This window comes from Pezoporus flaviventris, unplaced genomic scaffold, assembly GCF_033815535.1.
Source record: "Pezoporus flaviventris isolate CSIRO_AGI_PZ_B2104156 unplaced genomic scaffold, CSIRO_AGI_Pfla_v1 ptg000001l, whole genome shotgun sequence".
NCBI classification, from domain to species: domain Eukaryota; kingdom Metazoa; phylum Chordata; class Aves; order Psittaciformes; family Psittacidae; genus Pezoporus; species Pezoporus flaviventris.
The window spans coordinates 4,767,983-4,783,252 of NW_026892549.1; the positions used below are offsets into that span (position 1 = coordinate 4,767,983).

At 40.8% G+C, this 15,270-nt stretch overlaps 1 protein-coding gene across 1 annotated transcript in view; it reads left to right on the forward strand.

The window, feature by feature from the left end:
• SLC49A4 (solute carrier family 49 member 4) overlaps positions 1 to 15,239 on the forward strand; it is a 72,600-nt gene extending 57,361 nt beyond the window's left edge. The window contains exons 8-9 of the mRNA XM_061468651.1: positions 3,864 to 4,046; positions 7,360 to 15,239. Of these exons, the coding sequence (XP_061324635.1) occupies positions 3,864 to 4,046; positions 7,360 to 7,475 (299 nt within the window). The 3' untranslated portion in view covers positions 7,476 to 15,239. The remainder of the gene's footprint in view (positions 1 to 3,863; positions 4,047 to 7,359) is intronic.
• Positions 15,240 to 15,270: the final 31 nt, after the last annotated feature.

Below are 15,270 nucleotides of genomic sequence, written 5' to 3' on the forward strand. Positions count from 1 at the left end.
CATATCCTTAGATTCATTTCCAATGATTGTCATCAAGATAGTCTTAATTGAAAAAACATTTGCTGTAATTTTAGCAGCTGTTCTTCTACAATATAAAATCGTAGTAATTGTTTGTGTTCATTCAATACAAGGTCGCTGTAATGAAAAGTAAATGGTCTCTGTTAATGGGTCATATTCTCCCTGCTACAGTATCTTCTTGTCCATGAGTTGAAATATGAGATGTGCTGCTTAGTGGGTGAAATAAAAGTCAAAAGCTACTTTTGAACTCTTATTTGACTTTTTTTTATTTGACTTTTTCCTGTAATGTTTTTTTTCTGAAACTGAGTATCTTAACTTTGATTTTCTATCTAGTTGACCAACTAGATTTGTGACTTAATTGTTAAGTTAATGGTATAAGCTTATTTGTATAGCACTCAGGAGGACCCTGGATGATTTACAGAAACATGAGATCAAAAATATTTTTCGATCACTACAATATGTCCTCATTAAGGGAGGCTTACAAATGTGTACCTCTCCTTCACTTTCAGAACTTCTTTTTCTGGTTTACCAGTTAAAAGCTGTCATTTCCACTAAATCTTTGAACTTAAATTAGCAGCTACTAGACCCTGTATTCTGCCTGTCCTTTTTCCTTGACATTTCTGCATATTAATTCCAGATATGTGTGCATATATGTAGGCTTTGTTTTGTAAGTGTTACCTGTAGTCTCAGTTTTGGCACGAACATTTGAGACAGGTAATACTTCAGGGAGAACCAAAAGGCAATGCTAAAGCTGCTTTGCTCATGGTAGTATGGAAATGTGAGGTGTGTGCCAGTGGATGTATTTGCATGACTGAAACAAGGTGTTGTGACAAGGAAATGTAAGGTTGTAGTTTCTAAAGTATAGAGTTATGATGCTTGTTTGCTTATGGTCTAGTCTTCTTAATACAGTTTAGTAAGTGAGGAGCAATGATGTAATTCAACTACTATATTTTAAACTAACAAATTTATTTGAAGGCTTCTGTTTGTTTTATGAAAACTTTGGCACCCACTGAATTGACTAAAATTTGAAATCTTGATCTTTTAAATGGCTGCCGATTTTAGATGCACATTTTTGCCTTTATCAGATGTGAATCTTAAGTTTCCGGAAATCACACGTCTGGAGTTTCTCTCTGTTCAGAGGCATATGATTCTCCTTTCACGGCTGTTCTTAATGGAGGAGATTTCAGTCTTCCAGCAGAGGTATTGCCTTTGGCACTCTCTGTATGCAGCTCCACTTTTGATGGTGCTATTGTGGCTTTCAGCAGCTTCACAGCTATTTCCACTGTTTGAGTTTCTGATACAGAATTACAGCTGGCTACTACCTTCTTTTCTTTGTGGAAAGTTCTGAAAAAGTTCTTTAGAAGTTACAAGTAGTTGCAAGTATAGATATATTCAATTGAGTGTAGCGAGGGACAGATGTTCATTTGTGTTAAAAGATTATTTCATTTACTTGTTGATTTCTCAAGCCAACACAAAGATTTCGAATAGCTGAATATGCTCATATTTGCTGGCTACACCTGATAGCAGTTAGAGACAGACGGATATGCAATGATGTTGGAAGTAAGCAGGAGTTCGAAAGGAGGTTCATGAAATTTTAAGTACTGGTGAGGACTTGCAGCAAAAATCTCTGGATCTTGTAACTAGGGAATGAATTCTTCAGCATTAGCTAGAAGGGTCTGTTAGGAAGAGCATTCTGTTCTTATCATAGAACAGTTTTGGAAGGGACTTTCAAAGGTTACCTAGTCCAACCGCCTCACAATGAGCAGGGACAGGTTCAACTGTATCTGGTTGCCCAGAACCACATCCAGCCTGGCCTTGAGTGTCTCCAGTGATGGCACTTCTACCACCTCTCTGGGTAACCTGTTCCAATATTTTACTGCTGTCACAGTAAAGGTTTTTTTCCTCACATCCAGCCTGTATCTCCCCTCTTTCAGTTTAAAACCATCACCCCTTGCCCTGTCACAACAGGCCCTGCTAAAAAGTCTCTTCCCATCTTTCTTATAGGCCCCTTATAAGAACTGAAAGGCCACAATAAGGTCTTCTTGGAGTCTTCTCCAGGCTGAACAGCCCCAACTATGTACTGGTTAGAGCTTTTTTTTTTACTTCCTGACAACTCTTGAACATACCTTGCATCACTTTCTTTGACTTTTGTTCTGCAGTTTACAATACGGGAATTTGAGAGTTGGAAAAGGGTTTTGGTTTTGGTTTTTTTTTTGTTTGCTTTGTTTTGTTGGGGGGGGGGGTTGGTTGTGTTTGTTTTTTTTTTGTCTTAACAATTCAGAACATTCTGGTATATTACAAAAAAGCAGGGGCCAGCTGTCCCTCCTGAAGTCACGCCATCTCTGTCATCTTTCTGCCTGGGACTGCTGTCCTCTTTTCTTTTCTCCCTGCCCAGGCAAATCCTCTGTAGAGAAAGAAACATGTCTTTGTGCCTTGGAAGCAAACCACATCAAACACAGGATCTGATAGACAGCCCTCTCTGCTTCTTAATGCCTTTATCTCTTTTCCATGATTCTTCATATTTTAAGAAACATGTTTTTTTTTAAAAAAAATACTTTTTTAAGCTGGTCGTTTTCTGCTTCCTGGCAGTTTCTCAGTTGAAAATTTGGGCAGTTCATACCAGAAGATGAAGCAGAGCTGTTTCACTTCGCCCCTTCCCAAGACAGAAGAACATAAATTAACCTGAAAATGCAGTTTCTATTTTATATAGACATACATATCTATATGAAAAACCTGTCTAAGAATTTTGTACCATACTGCAGTGAAAAGATGCTATAAATAATTTCCCTATGACTTTGTAACATTTTCATATCTGAATTTTTTTTTTACATTTCCTTGTCATTTTGGTGGTAACTTCAGAAATTATTCCAGATCTCTTGGTTTTTGTTTTTTTGGGGGGGGGGGTGGTGTTTTTTGTTTGTTTTTTTTTTTGTTTTTCCCCAATCTTTGTATAGTTTCTTTATCCTTTTTACTTGCTCAGGAATCTCAGGTTGATGAAGTTGCAGGTCAGGAAATCTCTCCCTTCCCAAGATAGCACATTATTTACATTTCTATATTGGTACTGCTATAGCATATAAAGCAGCTATATTAAGATACTAAGCTGTAAAGTATTTGGCAGTGGCAGAGATGATACAACAAACTACCTGAGGCTACTGAAGAAATATCTGTATTCTTCTGTTGATTTGTCCAGGAAAAACAATTTGTTGTACAGTGGTGAATAATCTGTATTATCGAATATGTCCTGTTCCTGCCAGGTACTCAGTGCCCTTCATTTCCTTTTGAAGCCAAAAGGGATTCAACATGTTGCAGCTCAGTCCGTGCTGAATACTAATGTCTTGTTATCTGGTAGATCATTAGTATTTATATGTAAAATGGAAGCAAAATTAGTTTTGACCTTTAGAGCTAAGTCAAAAGTTTAATCCATGTCCATTTCCAATTTGGTGCACTAATTGTTCCCTTTCCTAATTGTGTCTAGGACAATAGTTTGCGTTCATTTCAGAGGTAAACGAAAATGTAGGTGATGCTTTGCATTCAAAATTTTGTTGGTTTTTACTTACAAATGAATTTCAGATCACTCAATGTGTCTTTATGGCTTCCGTTTAAAAAATAAATAATATAATAATAAAAGAAAAAATCAGAATTTCTGATGCTACTTCCCCTCCCTCCCAAACCAATGCATACATTCTGCCTAAACCTAAGTGGGATGTGATATGCTTTGTGATACACAGAGGATAAAAATCATTTTATGCGTTTTTTGGTTATTCAAGTATTAGTATTCTTGGCAGCTCTGAACAAGGGGAAAAAATGCCAGGATGAAATTAATAACTGTTTTGTTTCCATTACAGCTACACTGTACACGTCCTGCATTTTGTTGGGTATATTCCTCAACAGCAGCGTACCAATATTCTTTGAGCTCTTTGTGGAGACAGTCTACCCTGTTCCAGAAGGAATAACCTGCGGAGTTGTCACTTTTTTGAGTAATGTGTTTATGGGAGTGCTTTTGTTTTTCCTCACATTTTACCATACAGGTAAGAAATAGAAGCTTCTTTGAAAATATAATTCTCCAAATATTAAGCCATAACCTTGTCACTAAAGGGAGGGTTTTCATGTACGATTTCTGTTAATAATCAAATGTTGGAATCCCTCTGTGTGACTGCAAGGGAGAAGAACTTTGATGGTTCTTTTCTATATGCATGCAAAAAAAAAAAAAAAAAAAGGTGCTTTAGTGCAGGCTGCATATACTCATATTCTGCTTAGAATTTAGTGTAGCCAGAAACCATGAAGGTGCTATCATCATGGTTTTTATAAAGGCCTGAGCAATGTGACCATTATATCTTTGTGTCTGTGGGTGTTCAAAACCATAATAATGTGAATCCAATCTCATGCTTTGGGGTATAACTCTACCATCTAGGAGGGGCAGAGCAGAAATGCCCCATTTGTGGTCAGCTCCGTTCAGTGTGTTGCTGGACTTGCGATTGCAGGGGAGAGAGCATCTCTCAACCACTATTTAAAGATGAAATATTCATTCCTTTAGGTAATCGTAGAATCATAGAATGGTTAGGTTTGGAAAGGACCTTAAGATCATCTAGTTCCAGTGGCCTAATTGGGCACAACAGTGTTGTGCTTGGTATTTTCATCAAATTCTTCAGACCTTCTCATCTCTCAAGTATTATTTGATTCCTGGTAACTCATAATCATAAGTTTGAACTTGCTATTTAATAGACTACAATATATCTTATTACACTGAGCTGTAAAGTAAGAACCTATCTTGCATTCAACAAGTGATCTTTATTAATGGTTTTCAAAGATGCAGAGTTTTGATTTGTATTCTGTTGTTGTGGTAAATGTTTGCTTTATGATGCAAGATTTGTAAAGCAATACTTAATTCTTGCTTTGGAAGCATTAGAAATTGTGAGTTTTTATATATTATTATGAGTGCATGTCCTTCTTAAAGTGGTGTCTTTTATAACCAAGAGGAGACTGACAAATTTCAGAATTAAATGTGCTTGCAACATATGGGTTTAGGGGTGGTGGTGTTTTGTTCTTTTTTTGTTTGGGGTTTTTTGTTTTTGTTGTTTGTTTTTTTTTGATACTGACATTGAACTGCATTATTGTAAAACCTGAATTCCATCCCTGCTAGCCTTCGATGGTGTGATATTTGGTCTTCACTTTTTAAAGAATGCTTTTATGATTAATTAATATTAATTGGTGTGAACTCTGTTCACATGCACTGTTATTTCCAACATTTACACCTGAGCTGAAAAGATTACACAGAATATTCTGAGAATTTTTTCAGCATTTTTCAGAGTAACAGTCCAATGTTTGGAATTAGTTGATAACTGAGGATGGGGATAGTGTGTCTCGCTTCTGACTGAAGAATTATGATAAAGTGAAATTGTTCCCTTATAATAGGGTATTTGTGGCCATCTTTTGTCTCTAGTATTTCTTTCTCTAGCAGGTAAGTAAGTACATGCAAGTAAGGATAAACTTGGAATTAGTGTATCCATATACTTGGATTATTTTTCCCATTTCTTCAAAGGAAAAAAGTAATTTGTGCTTAGTACAATCCATTTTCTGTGATGCAGTTAAATACAAGAGTGTATGTAGTCACTGGGGGAGATTGATGCCAGTGCGTGCTATTGGCTCATTTGAGAAGGAGGAAGACTCCGTTAGAAGGTACATAATTTTAATTCATTTGATTCAAATGCATTCTCTGATGGCATTTAAGAAGCTTGCACATAAACCAGAACTCAGTCACATTTCTCATGTTCCCTTGGCCTTGCTTTTTGGGCCAAATAATCTTTCTGTAGTTTGAATTCCAGTTTCTCTTGTTTTCTCCTTGTACTCTGATACTGCAAAGGCTGTGAAAGAGCCAAGCCCTGGGCACTTTCCAGAGTACTGAAGATTTTAGTCCAACTAGCATGGTGGAGACGTAAACCTTTCTTAAGCTCAGCCTATTTGCAAGTGCTGTGCCCCAAGACCCACAGCCTCAGCCTCTGGATGTGGTTTCTTTCACCTTTTCTGCAGGGACTTCAAGGGGTTAAAAAAAAAGGCAAATCAACCTTTAGCCTCACACAACCAACGTGTTCGCGTGCATCACCAGTGCTGTCACAGATTCTGATTTACAAAAGCTGTGAAGGATTCAGAAGTTAAATTTGGTCTTTAGGATATTTGTGTTAAAGCTTGTTTAATTCAATTAAGCAAGAGTATTATAAGCAGAATAATAGCAAAGCATTTGCCTATTGACTTCTGGCATCACATAACACAGTTTTCTCCAAGCCTTAGAATAATTTTCTTAAGGTTTTAATAAGATTACTGCCTAAACAATACTGTAAGGTGATTTAGTGGATGTTGTTGAAGGTTACTGGTTTTGGAAAGTTGGGGGTTTTTTAGGCTTCTGTCTTTTGCATTGTGTAATAGAAATTGCACTTTTCCTTTTAGCGATATAAATTACAGATTTAAGAAAGTAGCAGTGCTGAAGTCCTGATTTTGATTAACTCAGGCCTTGAGGGAGAGTTTTGATTCTGTAAAAATAAATAAATAATAGTACTAAAGGAAACAAACAAACAAAAAGAAATGAAACATCATCTCCAGTAAAATTAATGTTTCTTCAGTAAATTGACAGATTAGAAAAAGGAAATTGTGCACTTGTTTGAAAAAAAAAAGCTGAAAAACTGAATAGAAGTGCTAATTAATAGTCAGATGTCAGATGACAGGATTTCTTGAATGCGGAACACAGGCTTTTAAGAGCATTAAATCTACATCTGAACATTATGTGTAACATCTGAAAAGAGGCTTCTGAGGAGCTGTTTTTGCAACTAGTTTTAAATTGAATTGATCGTACTACTCGCAAGTTTCTTCTGAGGAATTGGTTTTCCCTTCTTACACCATATAGCCGGTTTGAGTCAAAATCAAACCCTGCTCCTTCTCACACTTTTAATTTGTTCCAGTTTTCAATCCATGGAAATCAAAGAACTAATGAGTAGAGTCTTCAGAAGGGGGTTGTTCTCCATTAGCAATGATAGATTTTTCTTTTTTCCCCATTCTTTCCATTGACAGGTTGAATAAGGAGGATTAACATTAGCTGGAGGCACTGTTTTTTTTTTTTTTTTTTAATATATGTATGTATGTATGTATGTGTGTATATATATGTATATATAGGTATATATGCACAACTTATATGGATGGCTCTTTAAGGTGTATTTGGAGAAGTCTTATAGACCATGTTAACCATCTATCGATCTAAAGCTGTGAGGATTTTGTTCAGAACACAGCAATTCCCTTCTGTGATTTAAGCACAGAACATGTTTGATAACTCTGAGTCTGTTTCCTGGTTTACAGAGTTTTCCTGGTTCAACTGGTGCCTGCCAGGATCATGTCTGCTCAGCCTGCTCCTCATCCTGTGCTTCCGTGAGTCCTACGACAGACTCTATCTCGATGTCGTCGTCTCTGTGTGATAAGAGGGTTGGAAGAGACTGGAAGTTAACTTTGCAGTCTGCCCATCTGCCTGGATTTACATGGTGGAACAGCAGAAAAACAGAGAAATTACGAGACTTAATCGTGACTTTATTACAGAGGGTGAGGGACAGGCTGTTCCTGCATTCAAGACCACCTTGATTTGTGATAAACATGGAACTTTAGTGGTGATAATGATGCCAAAATGCACAAAAGAATATATCTAATGTATAGGTCCTGGTGCCAGAGCTGGGGCTCTCTATTTAAAAGGCTGTTGACGTAGCAGTGAGGTGTACAGTTTGTGTGTGTGGGTGTGCGTGTGTGTGTGCCAAGTCACAGTTACACACATCAGGGTACCAGTAATCTTTGGAGTCTTCTATCAGAATAGAAATAATGAATAATCTTAACAAAAGGGAAAAGAAAAAAGATAAAAAGCAAAAAAAAACCCACCCAGTTTTGTTTTTTTAAAAGAGCTCCCTTTTAAATCACTAGTCGTTTAACTAATGAATGTTCATTAAACAGTTAAGCCAAAATGATTTGGTGCTTGTACACTACATTTATATTCTAATAAAGTGATCTCTGATATAAGACACTGGTACCAGGGGTTTTAGCCATACTAAATATCCCAAACAATCCTTGCAGTTGTTAGAGGTGTTTGTTATCACCCTGGAGCACATGTAAATGATAGCTTTAGCTGCCACTGAAACCCAACTTTCACTCACAGTTGCCTCTGGAATACCACTGTGGCTGTGTATCTCCTGAATACAAAGCATCTGTGGTGTCTCAGAAGTTTACTGGAGAGTCACTGTTGATAAAGGTTAAGGTTTTAAAGGCCACCACTGTGTCACCTTTTTATCCTGCATCTCCAGTACTGCCTTTTTTACTGTGAAGACCTGTTTGTGCCACTGAATACTGTGGAAATGGATGTCCAAGACCCATTAGTTCTCTTCTGATACTCTAAGGCATGTGTGTTTTTTTAGGATTAGTTTATGATTGAGGGTGCCTAAACAATATTGTTTGTTAACTCAAATCTTTAGAATCACTGTTTGCTAAAAAAAAAAGTCTTTCTAGTTGATGAGGTACCCTGATGGCGGAATGACAATGAGAAATAGCTCATGAGTTTCGGCGTAATATAGGAAATATAATGCCAGCTCTTTTTAGCAGTACTAATCTATGGTCATTCTGGCCCTTACTTGAACAAAAATATTAAAGACACTTTGAATATTTTTAACTCAATATTTAAATCTGCTAATAATTTCTTAATTATATTCTTAGATTTCAGTTCAGCATCATTTACAGTATTTCCATATGTGTGTTCTGTGTTTTGTTAGGGGGGTGTGTTTGTGTGTGTGTGTGCGTACATGTGCATTTATGTATGCACAAAAAAAAACTTATATATATATTTTATATATAAGTTATATAAGGGTATGTGTTTACATAGGTTTATTTTAAGTAATCATGTCTCTGGATGGTGGTATGCTGCAGTTTGTAACTAAACTAGTAACTGCTGTGAACGGAAATGCATACATACACTGTCTGTGACACGACTTTTTTTCAGGGGGTGAATGATTTCCTATCATAGCAGTTTTATCACGGGGTGTGTGCACGTGTTGGAGGAGGCTGGTGTGCAGGGTTCTGCTCCTGTAGAAGTCTGACTCAAACACCCTTTGCTCCTGTGTGGGCTCTTCTCTGCCACCCTGGGGTGACACCAACCCTGGAAGCTCACTCAAATAAACCCTGAACTGAGCGCTACCTTTCAGACACAGATCCATTCATTCTGTCTGCTCTGCTGTTGCAGGGAGAATGTGCTACTAATACCTTTAACTCAGGAGTGTATCTGTGCAGTACAATAAAATGAGCTGTTCCCTCTTTTATGTTTTCAGAGCAATGGATGTATTTACTGTAGTAACAGAAAATTGACTTAGCTCGTTGCCCGTATCAGCTGCTAAATGATCTTTTCTGTCTTGAAGCAAGCTCTTCGTAGAAATGGATCTAACCTGCATTGGGATAACTAAATCAATCTAAGCAGCATGTTCAGATCTACTGGCATCATCCTCTTACTGTTTTTCAGATGAATGGTATTGACAGTCCAACTTCCTTTTTTACTATGTTTTAGTGCCTGAAATAGTTTCAATATCTAGTAGCTGCTGCTACTTACTGTCTTCTGAAACCAAGGATTGCTTGCCAAGTCTGGAGTTGCATTGTCATGGCAGAACTGGAAGCTTGGATGGCTCTTTAGAGCTCTGCTGCTGCAATTCACTGTAGCTATATTAAGATTAAAATTGCACAGCTCGGGCACTGTCCTGACTGACAGAGGTGTCTAAACCTTTCGCTGTTCCTGACTATTTTAAGATGGAGGAGCACTTCAGGCAATATTCAGGCTATAACCTATTTTGCCTCTGTTCCAGAAAGCAGTGAACAATTCGAAATACTTGTCTGCTGCCAAATGCAGACTCTGTACAGCCACGGAAGAAGAGTGAACACCTTGTTTCAAACTGTGCTCTTTTTCTCAGTGTGAATTGCTCACTGCTGTCCTGAATTTTGATGCTTTGGTAGAAGTTTCTGTGTGTGGTGGGTTGACCTGGACTGGACACCGGGTGCCCACCAAAGCCACTCTTACCACTTTCCTTCTTAACAGGACAGAGGAAAGATATTATAACGAAAGCCTCATGTATCAATATAGGGACATGGAGAAATCACCATTTACTGTCAAAGTAAAACAGACTCAACTTGAGGAAATCAAATCAAAGTAGGATCATGAGAAATGAGACCAAATCTTTAAACACCTTCCCACTCCTCCCTTCTTCCTGAGCCTAACTTTACTCCCAGTTTTTCTACCTCCTCCCTGCCAGCAGCGCAGGGGCATGGAAAATGGGGTTATGGTCAGTTCATCACATGTTGTTTCTGCTTCTCCTTCCTCCTTAGGGGATTACTACTCACACTCTTCTCCTGCTCCAGTGTGGAGTCTCTCCCGCAGGAGACAGTCTTCCATGAACTTCTCCAACGTGAGTCCTTCTCACGGTCTGCAGTTCTTTATGAACTGCTCCAGCATGGGTCATTTCCATGGGGTGCAGTCCTTCAGGGACAGACTGCTCCAGTGTGGGTCCCCTGCGAGTCACAAGTCCTGCAGCAAACCTTCCCCCAGTGTGGACTCCTCTCTCCATGGGCCACAGGTCCTGCCAGGAGCCTGCTCCAGCATTGGCTTCCCATAGGGTCACAGCCTCCTTGGTCACAGTCTGTCTTGGATCCAGCTGGCATTGGCTCTGTTGGACAAGGGGGAAGCCTCTGGCAGCTGCTCATAGAAGCCACCCTTGTAGCTCCCCCACTACCAGAACTTTGCCACACAAAACCAATATACTGTATTGGGCACTGTAGTGTGTGGTCCTAGTTATAGTCCTCCATGCGTCTGCACCAAAATGGAGATGTTATCCAGAGCTGGGCGGTGCAGCAGGGCTCTGCTGGAGACCTGCGCTTAGTTTTCAGTCAGGGCTCAACCAGAGGTTGCAGTATGTCTGAGGGAAACCCAAAGGATTGCTCCCAAATTAGTTGAAGTTGTGCAGGACACTGCTGCATTCCATAGACGGTGTTCAGGCCCAAGGATTTTATTAGATTAGCAAGTCTGGCTCAGGGCAGAGGTGAGGATTGCGAATGTGCTTACTGAGATCTCTGAAAAACATTTTATCCCCATCTGTGCCCAGCAGCAGCATCCTTCTGTGGAGGAGCATTCTATTCCATGTCATTAACTCCACCCGTGGGAGTATTTTTTGGATAAGGGCTACCAGTAGGTCTCCCCTTGTTTGGATTTACTGAGGGTCCAAGCTATAAGGATAACTGCACTTTACTGGAAATCAGTTTGAGACTGCAGGGAGAGCCCTAAGCAGTGCTGATACAATTGACTGTAGTGCAGAATAGGTGCAGAACAGTATTTCTCATTAATTAGTGAAAATCCTAAGTCTCTGTAACTCCTGAGTCAGTAACCACAGGGGTTTTTATCTAAATGAGGTATTACCTTGCACTGCTGTGGAGTGGCTGACACTGGCTGATGCTTGTGCTGTGACTGCCAGCAGAGCAAGGTGCCCTGGGCAGTCACAATATTTGTTTCTCTTCATGGCCTGTAAGTTCACGGCCCTGAAGAACACTTTTTTTCCAGCAGAGCAGAGCCCTCTAACATCTAAGTAGTTGTGCTATGCTTTATGTTGATAATGCTAGGAAGGATGCTCTGCAGTGACTGCTCTCTCTTAATGGTTCTTCATTTTCAGTATGGGCTGCTCTTCAGGTTTCTGCTTGGCTCGGTAACAACTCTTAGTTCAGCTTCCAGTGCTGCTGGGTTTTCTTCTTGAGAGCTGTGGAGCTGTGCAAGCTTTCATGCTGCTAATGAGGAAGCTCAGGGTTAGTAGATGTAGGCTCCGCTTAGGGCACAGTTTACTGCCTCATCCCTGCTGTTACCCATTAATTTCCTTTCGATTCCTTCACCCTCCCGCAGGGCCACCTGCTTCCCTGAGCTGGAGGAATGGAGAAGAGCTGCTGCACTCCCAAGTCAGCTTTAGAGGGATGGATTGGCCAATTGTGTACTTGATATACATAAAGATAGTGATGTTTAGAGAATCATGCAAGCTGGAAAAAGTGCAGACCCAAAGGATTTTGCACATATGTGAACAGATATAGTCTGTTATGAGCAGACTGTAGTTTGCCTGAAGCTTGTAATTTTAGCTCCCATACCTAGAGATACCAAGCTGACAGGCACCAGGTATGTTAGGTACTCAGGTTCACAGGATCATGGAGTTACTCCCAGCTATCTGGCAAAGCTGAAGTGGGTGGGAATGGTTCAACTTTAATCTTGGAGAAGGCTGGAATACCCCAGGCTGCATCAGTGTTTGTGCTGGTTATTCAGGGGCTTGCCAGGCTTGTGGATTGAGTAAGGGGAGGAGGTTGCCAGAGGGCTTTTCAACACTGAAATACTGCATTGAATTGATCAAATCCGTATAAAATTTGAACAGGGATGTTAATGCTTCGCTTGTTCTATAGTAAACTTGGTGACTGCATAGCCATACACTGCAATATAAAGAGGCAGAATTGATTAATATGTGTATAGTGGCTGTTCCTAGAAAGGGAAGTGATATTTAATTATGTGGATTGACTGAGATATGAATGGGAATTGCACAGTGGATATAACTGTCCTTTGATGCTATGGCAGCAGGGTTCTAATTGTTCATCTTCATTTCTTCCATTGGGTCACTTGCAAATATGAAAGAGTATCCATAACAAAAGCACATTTATATTTGTTAGTTTGGGGAGTTGTCCTTTATATTAGGTATGTGTCATTGTCATAACTTAGCAAGACAACTGCTAGAGTGGTATGAAAGCATACATGAATATTGGGCGTTAATTTGGTATTTAATGTTGGCGTGTCCATTCTCAGTGTTGTCGAAGCACCAGGCTTGAGGAGCAGGGATGTGGTGTGTGCGAGGAGGCAGCAGTGCTTATGGATACACAGTCGTGCAAGGGTAGATGCTGACCCTCCCAAAACAAACAAGAGCTTAATCATCTTATGTGGGTCCCCTCATTGGGGCTGGGAGGAGGAGAACAGCATATGTAGAGGAAAAGCTGCCTTGGGGCTGCTGCCTCCCTTCCAACAGAGGGAGAGCCTCCAGGCTTACATATGAGAGATTATCAGTGTCAACACAGGCTTCATTCATTTCCCTGCAGCCATTGTGCTGTAAGGCAGGTTGTAGGTGGCAGAGGAAGCCTTGCTTCCTCCAGGAGTGCAATTTCAGGCAGCAGAGGAGCATTGGCACAGAAGATGATGTTAATCTGCTTATATTTTTTGCAGTTCGTGTTTCAAGACAAGTGAAACTAATAAATAGAGGAAGAAATGTAATTGTCCAAGGTTTTGACAAGCAAAAGCAAGTATTTGTGCAGTTGTGCTGGCTCCTGCCTTTTACTTGGGATTGCAGAGTGTTGGGAGCAATTCATGCCCTCATGGAGTGTGGGCCCACTCTTGCAGCCCTGTCATTCATCCTGCTGCTGCTCAGCTGCAGCAGTGCTGTGGGAAGCTTTGTGCCTGAACTGGGGGGGGGGGAGGGGGGCAGCGATTGGGGCAGAGGGGGAGAAGGGAAGCGCTGCATCCAGGATGCCGAGCAGTGTGACCCTGGTAGGTTACTTGTGCAGGAGGGATGTCTTCTGCAACCTCAGTTAAGCAGAGTCTCATTTTCTGGTTCCTCAAGGATGAGGTTCTGACCTTCGTTTTGTGTTTGTGACATGATTTGTGCCGCAGGAACAGCTGGGGCACGTGGCTTAGAGGCGCCAGTTTTCCAGGGTGTGGCAGAGAAGGCAGGTAGGACTTGCTGTCTGCAATAACAGCTTTTCCTTTTTCACGGTCTCTCTCCTCACTGGCTCCCCGCATGTGATTTCTCTGCTTTTACATCTTGTCAGACACTTGCTTTGTGTTATTACATGAGGAAAATACCGTGAGCAAAACCTTGCTTTCTTTATGGGGAGCTTATCTCTTTTGGCTCAGGCCACTTCTCTGACCTTAGCCCATCTGTTTGTAAAAGCCAAAACTACCCCAACCCCATGTTTTCCTGGGTATGTGCAGGTTTGTGCGGTGCTGGAATGAGTAGCGAGAGCCCAGGTGATGTGCTTGCTCAGTCACAGAATGACTCAGAGGCTTGAGGAAGAGATGCTCATGCATAGGGTGCCTCGCTCTCCCCACCTGTAAAAGGGGAGAGGGTGCCTCATGTCCCTCCTCAGGCAGGGGAGGTCAGGGCTGGGAAGTGCTGTGGGATCCTGTGAGGGATGGTAGCTGGAGCAGGGGGTGGGGAATGCCCTGGTTAATGGGCTGCATGTCCTCATCCTTTCGAGCCTTCTGTGTGGAGTGCAGACCCTGGTTTTCTCTGCATGGCCAGCATAATCTATAAGGCATAGACTGTATGTACTGTGAGGGTAAAACCCCCCTCTGGCAGACAGGTTACATTAACAAACTGGTGGGAAATGGTAATGCTTAGGGAAGGGATGCTCGGAGAAACAGTCTGCCTCGGGCAGTCAGGGGGTGAGATGCCTCCAGGCTGGAGGCATCTCTGGATGTCCTGGATGTGCAGTCAAAGCCACGATGCAAACTCAGAGCTGGCTGCCTTGCTCCTGCCCCTGCCGTGTCCCGACCTTTCTGCTGCCCTCCAGCACCTGGACTGAGAAAGTACAAGGCATCCCCGCGGGCAGCAGGGCACTGGCTGCTGCTCCCCCCAGGCACAACAATGTGTTTTCCAAGTACGTTTATTTTCTCTGCCTGTGATATTTGCTAGATTAAAATCTCTTTTTCCCCGATCAAGTTTAATGTTTTCTGCTGTGCATTTGAGAAAAAAGTACTTGATAAGGTGCAAAAACCCAACTTTTAATTAAGTGATGCACCTAGCGGGGTTTTCTGAGCTGTGTGAACATGCAGAGAAGGAAAAGGGTTTTACATGTTGGAGAGCATCTTTGTAAACTATCCTTGACCTGTAAGACTGTTAGATTTTACTGGAGTTTGTATGCATTTTACTTTTGTAATTTTTTAAATGATTTGATAGAATTTTATTTTAGGGCAAATTCTACTTTTTGTATGCAATATTCTGATGCGGTGTATTTTTATGTTTGAGGAAATGATGTTGAAACCACTATATACTTGTCATGTAACACATCCACTGTGTCATTTCTTTCTAAAACTGGAATCTGACCATGAAGTGCGTGTTACTTTACGTACTGGTTGTTGCACATTAAAGAGGTTACTCAGACTTGCTGCCATCACTGCTCATTAATTCCAAG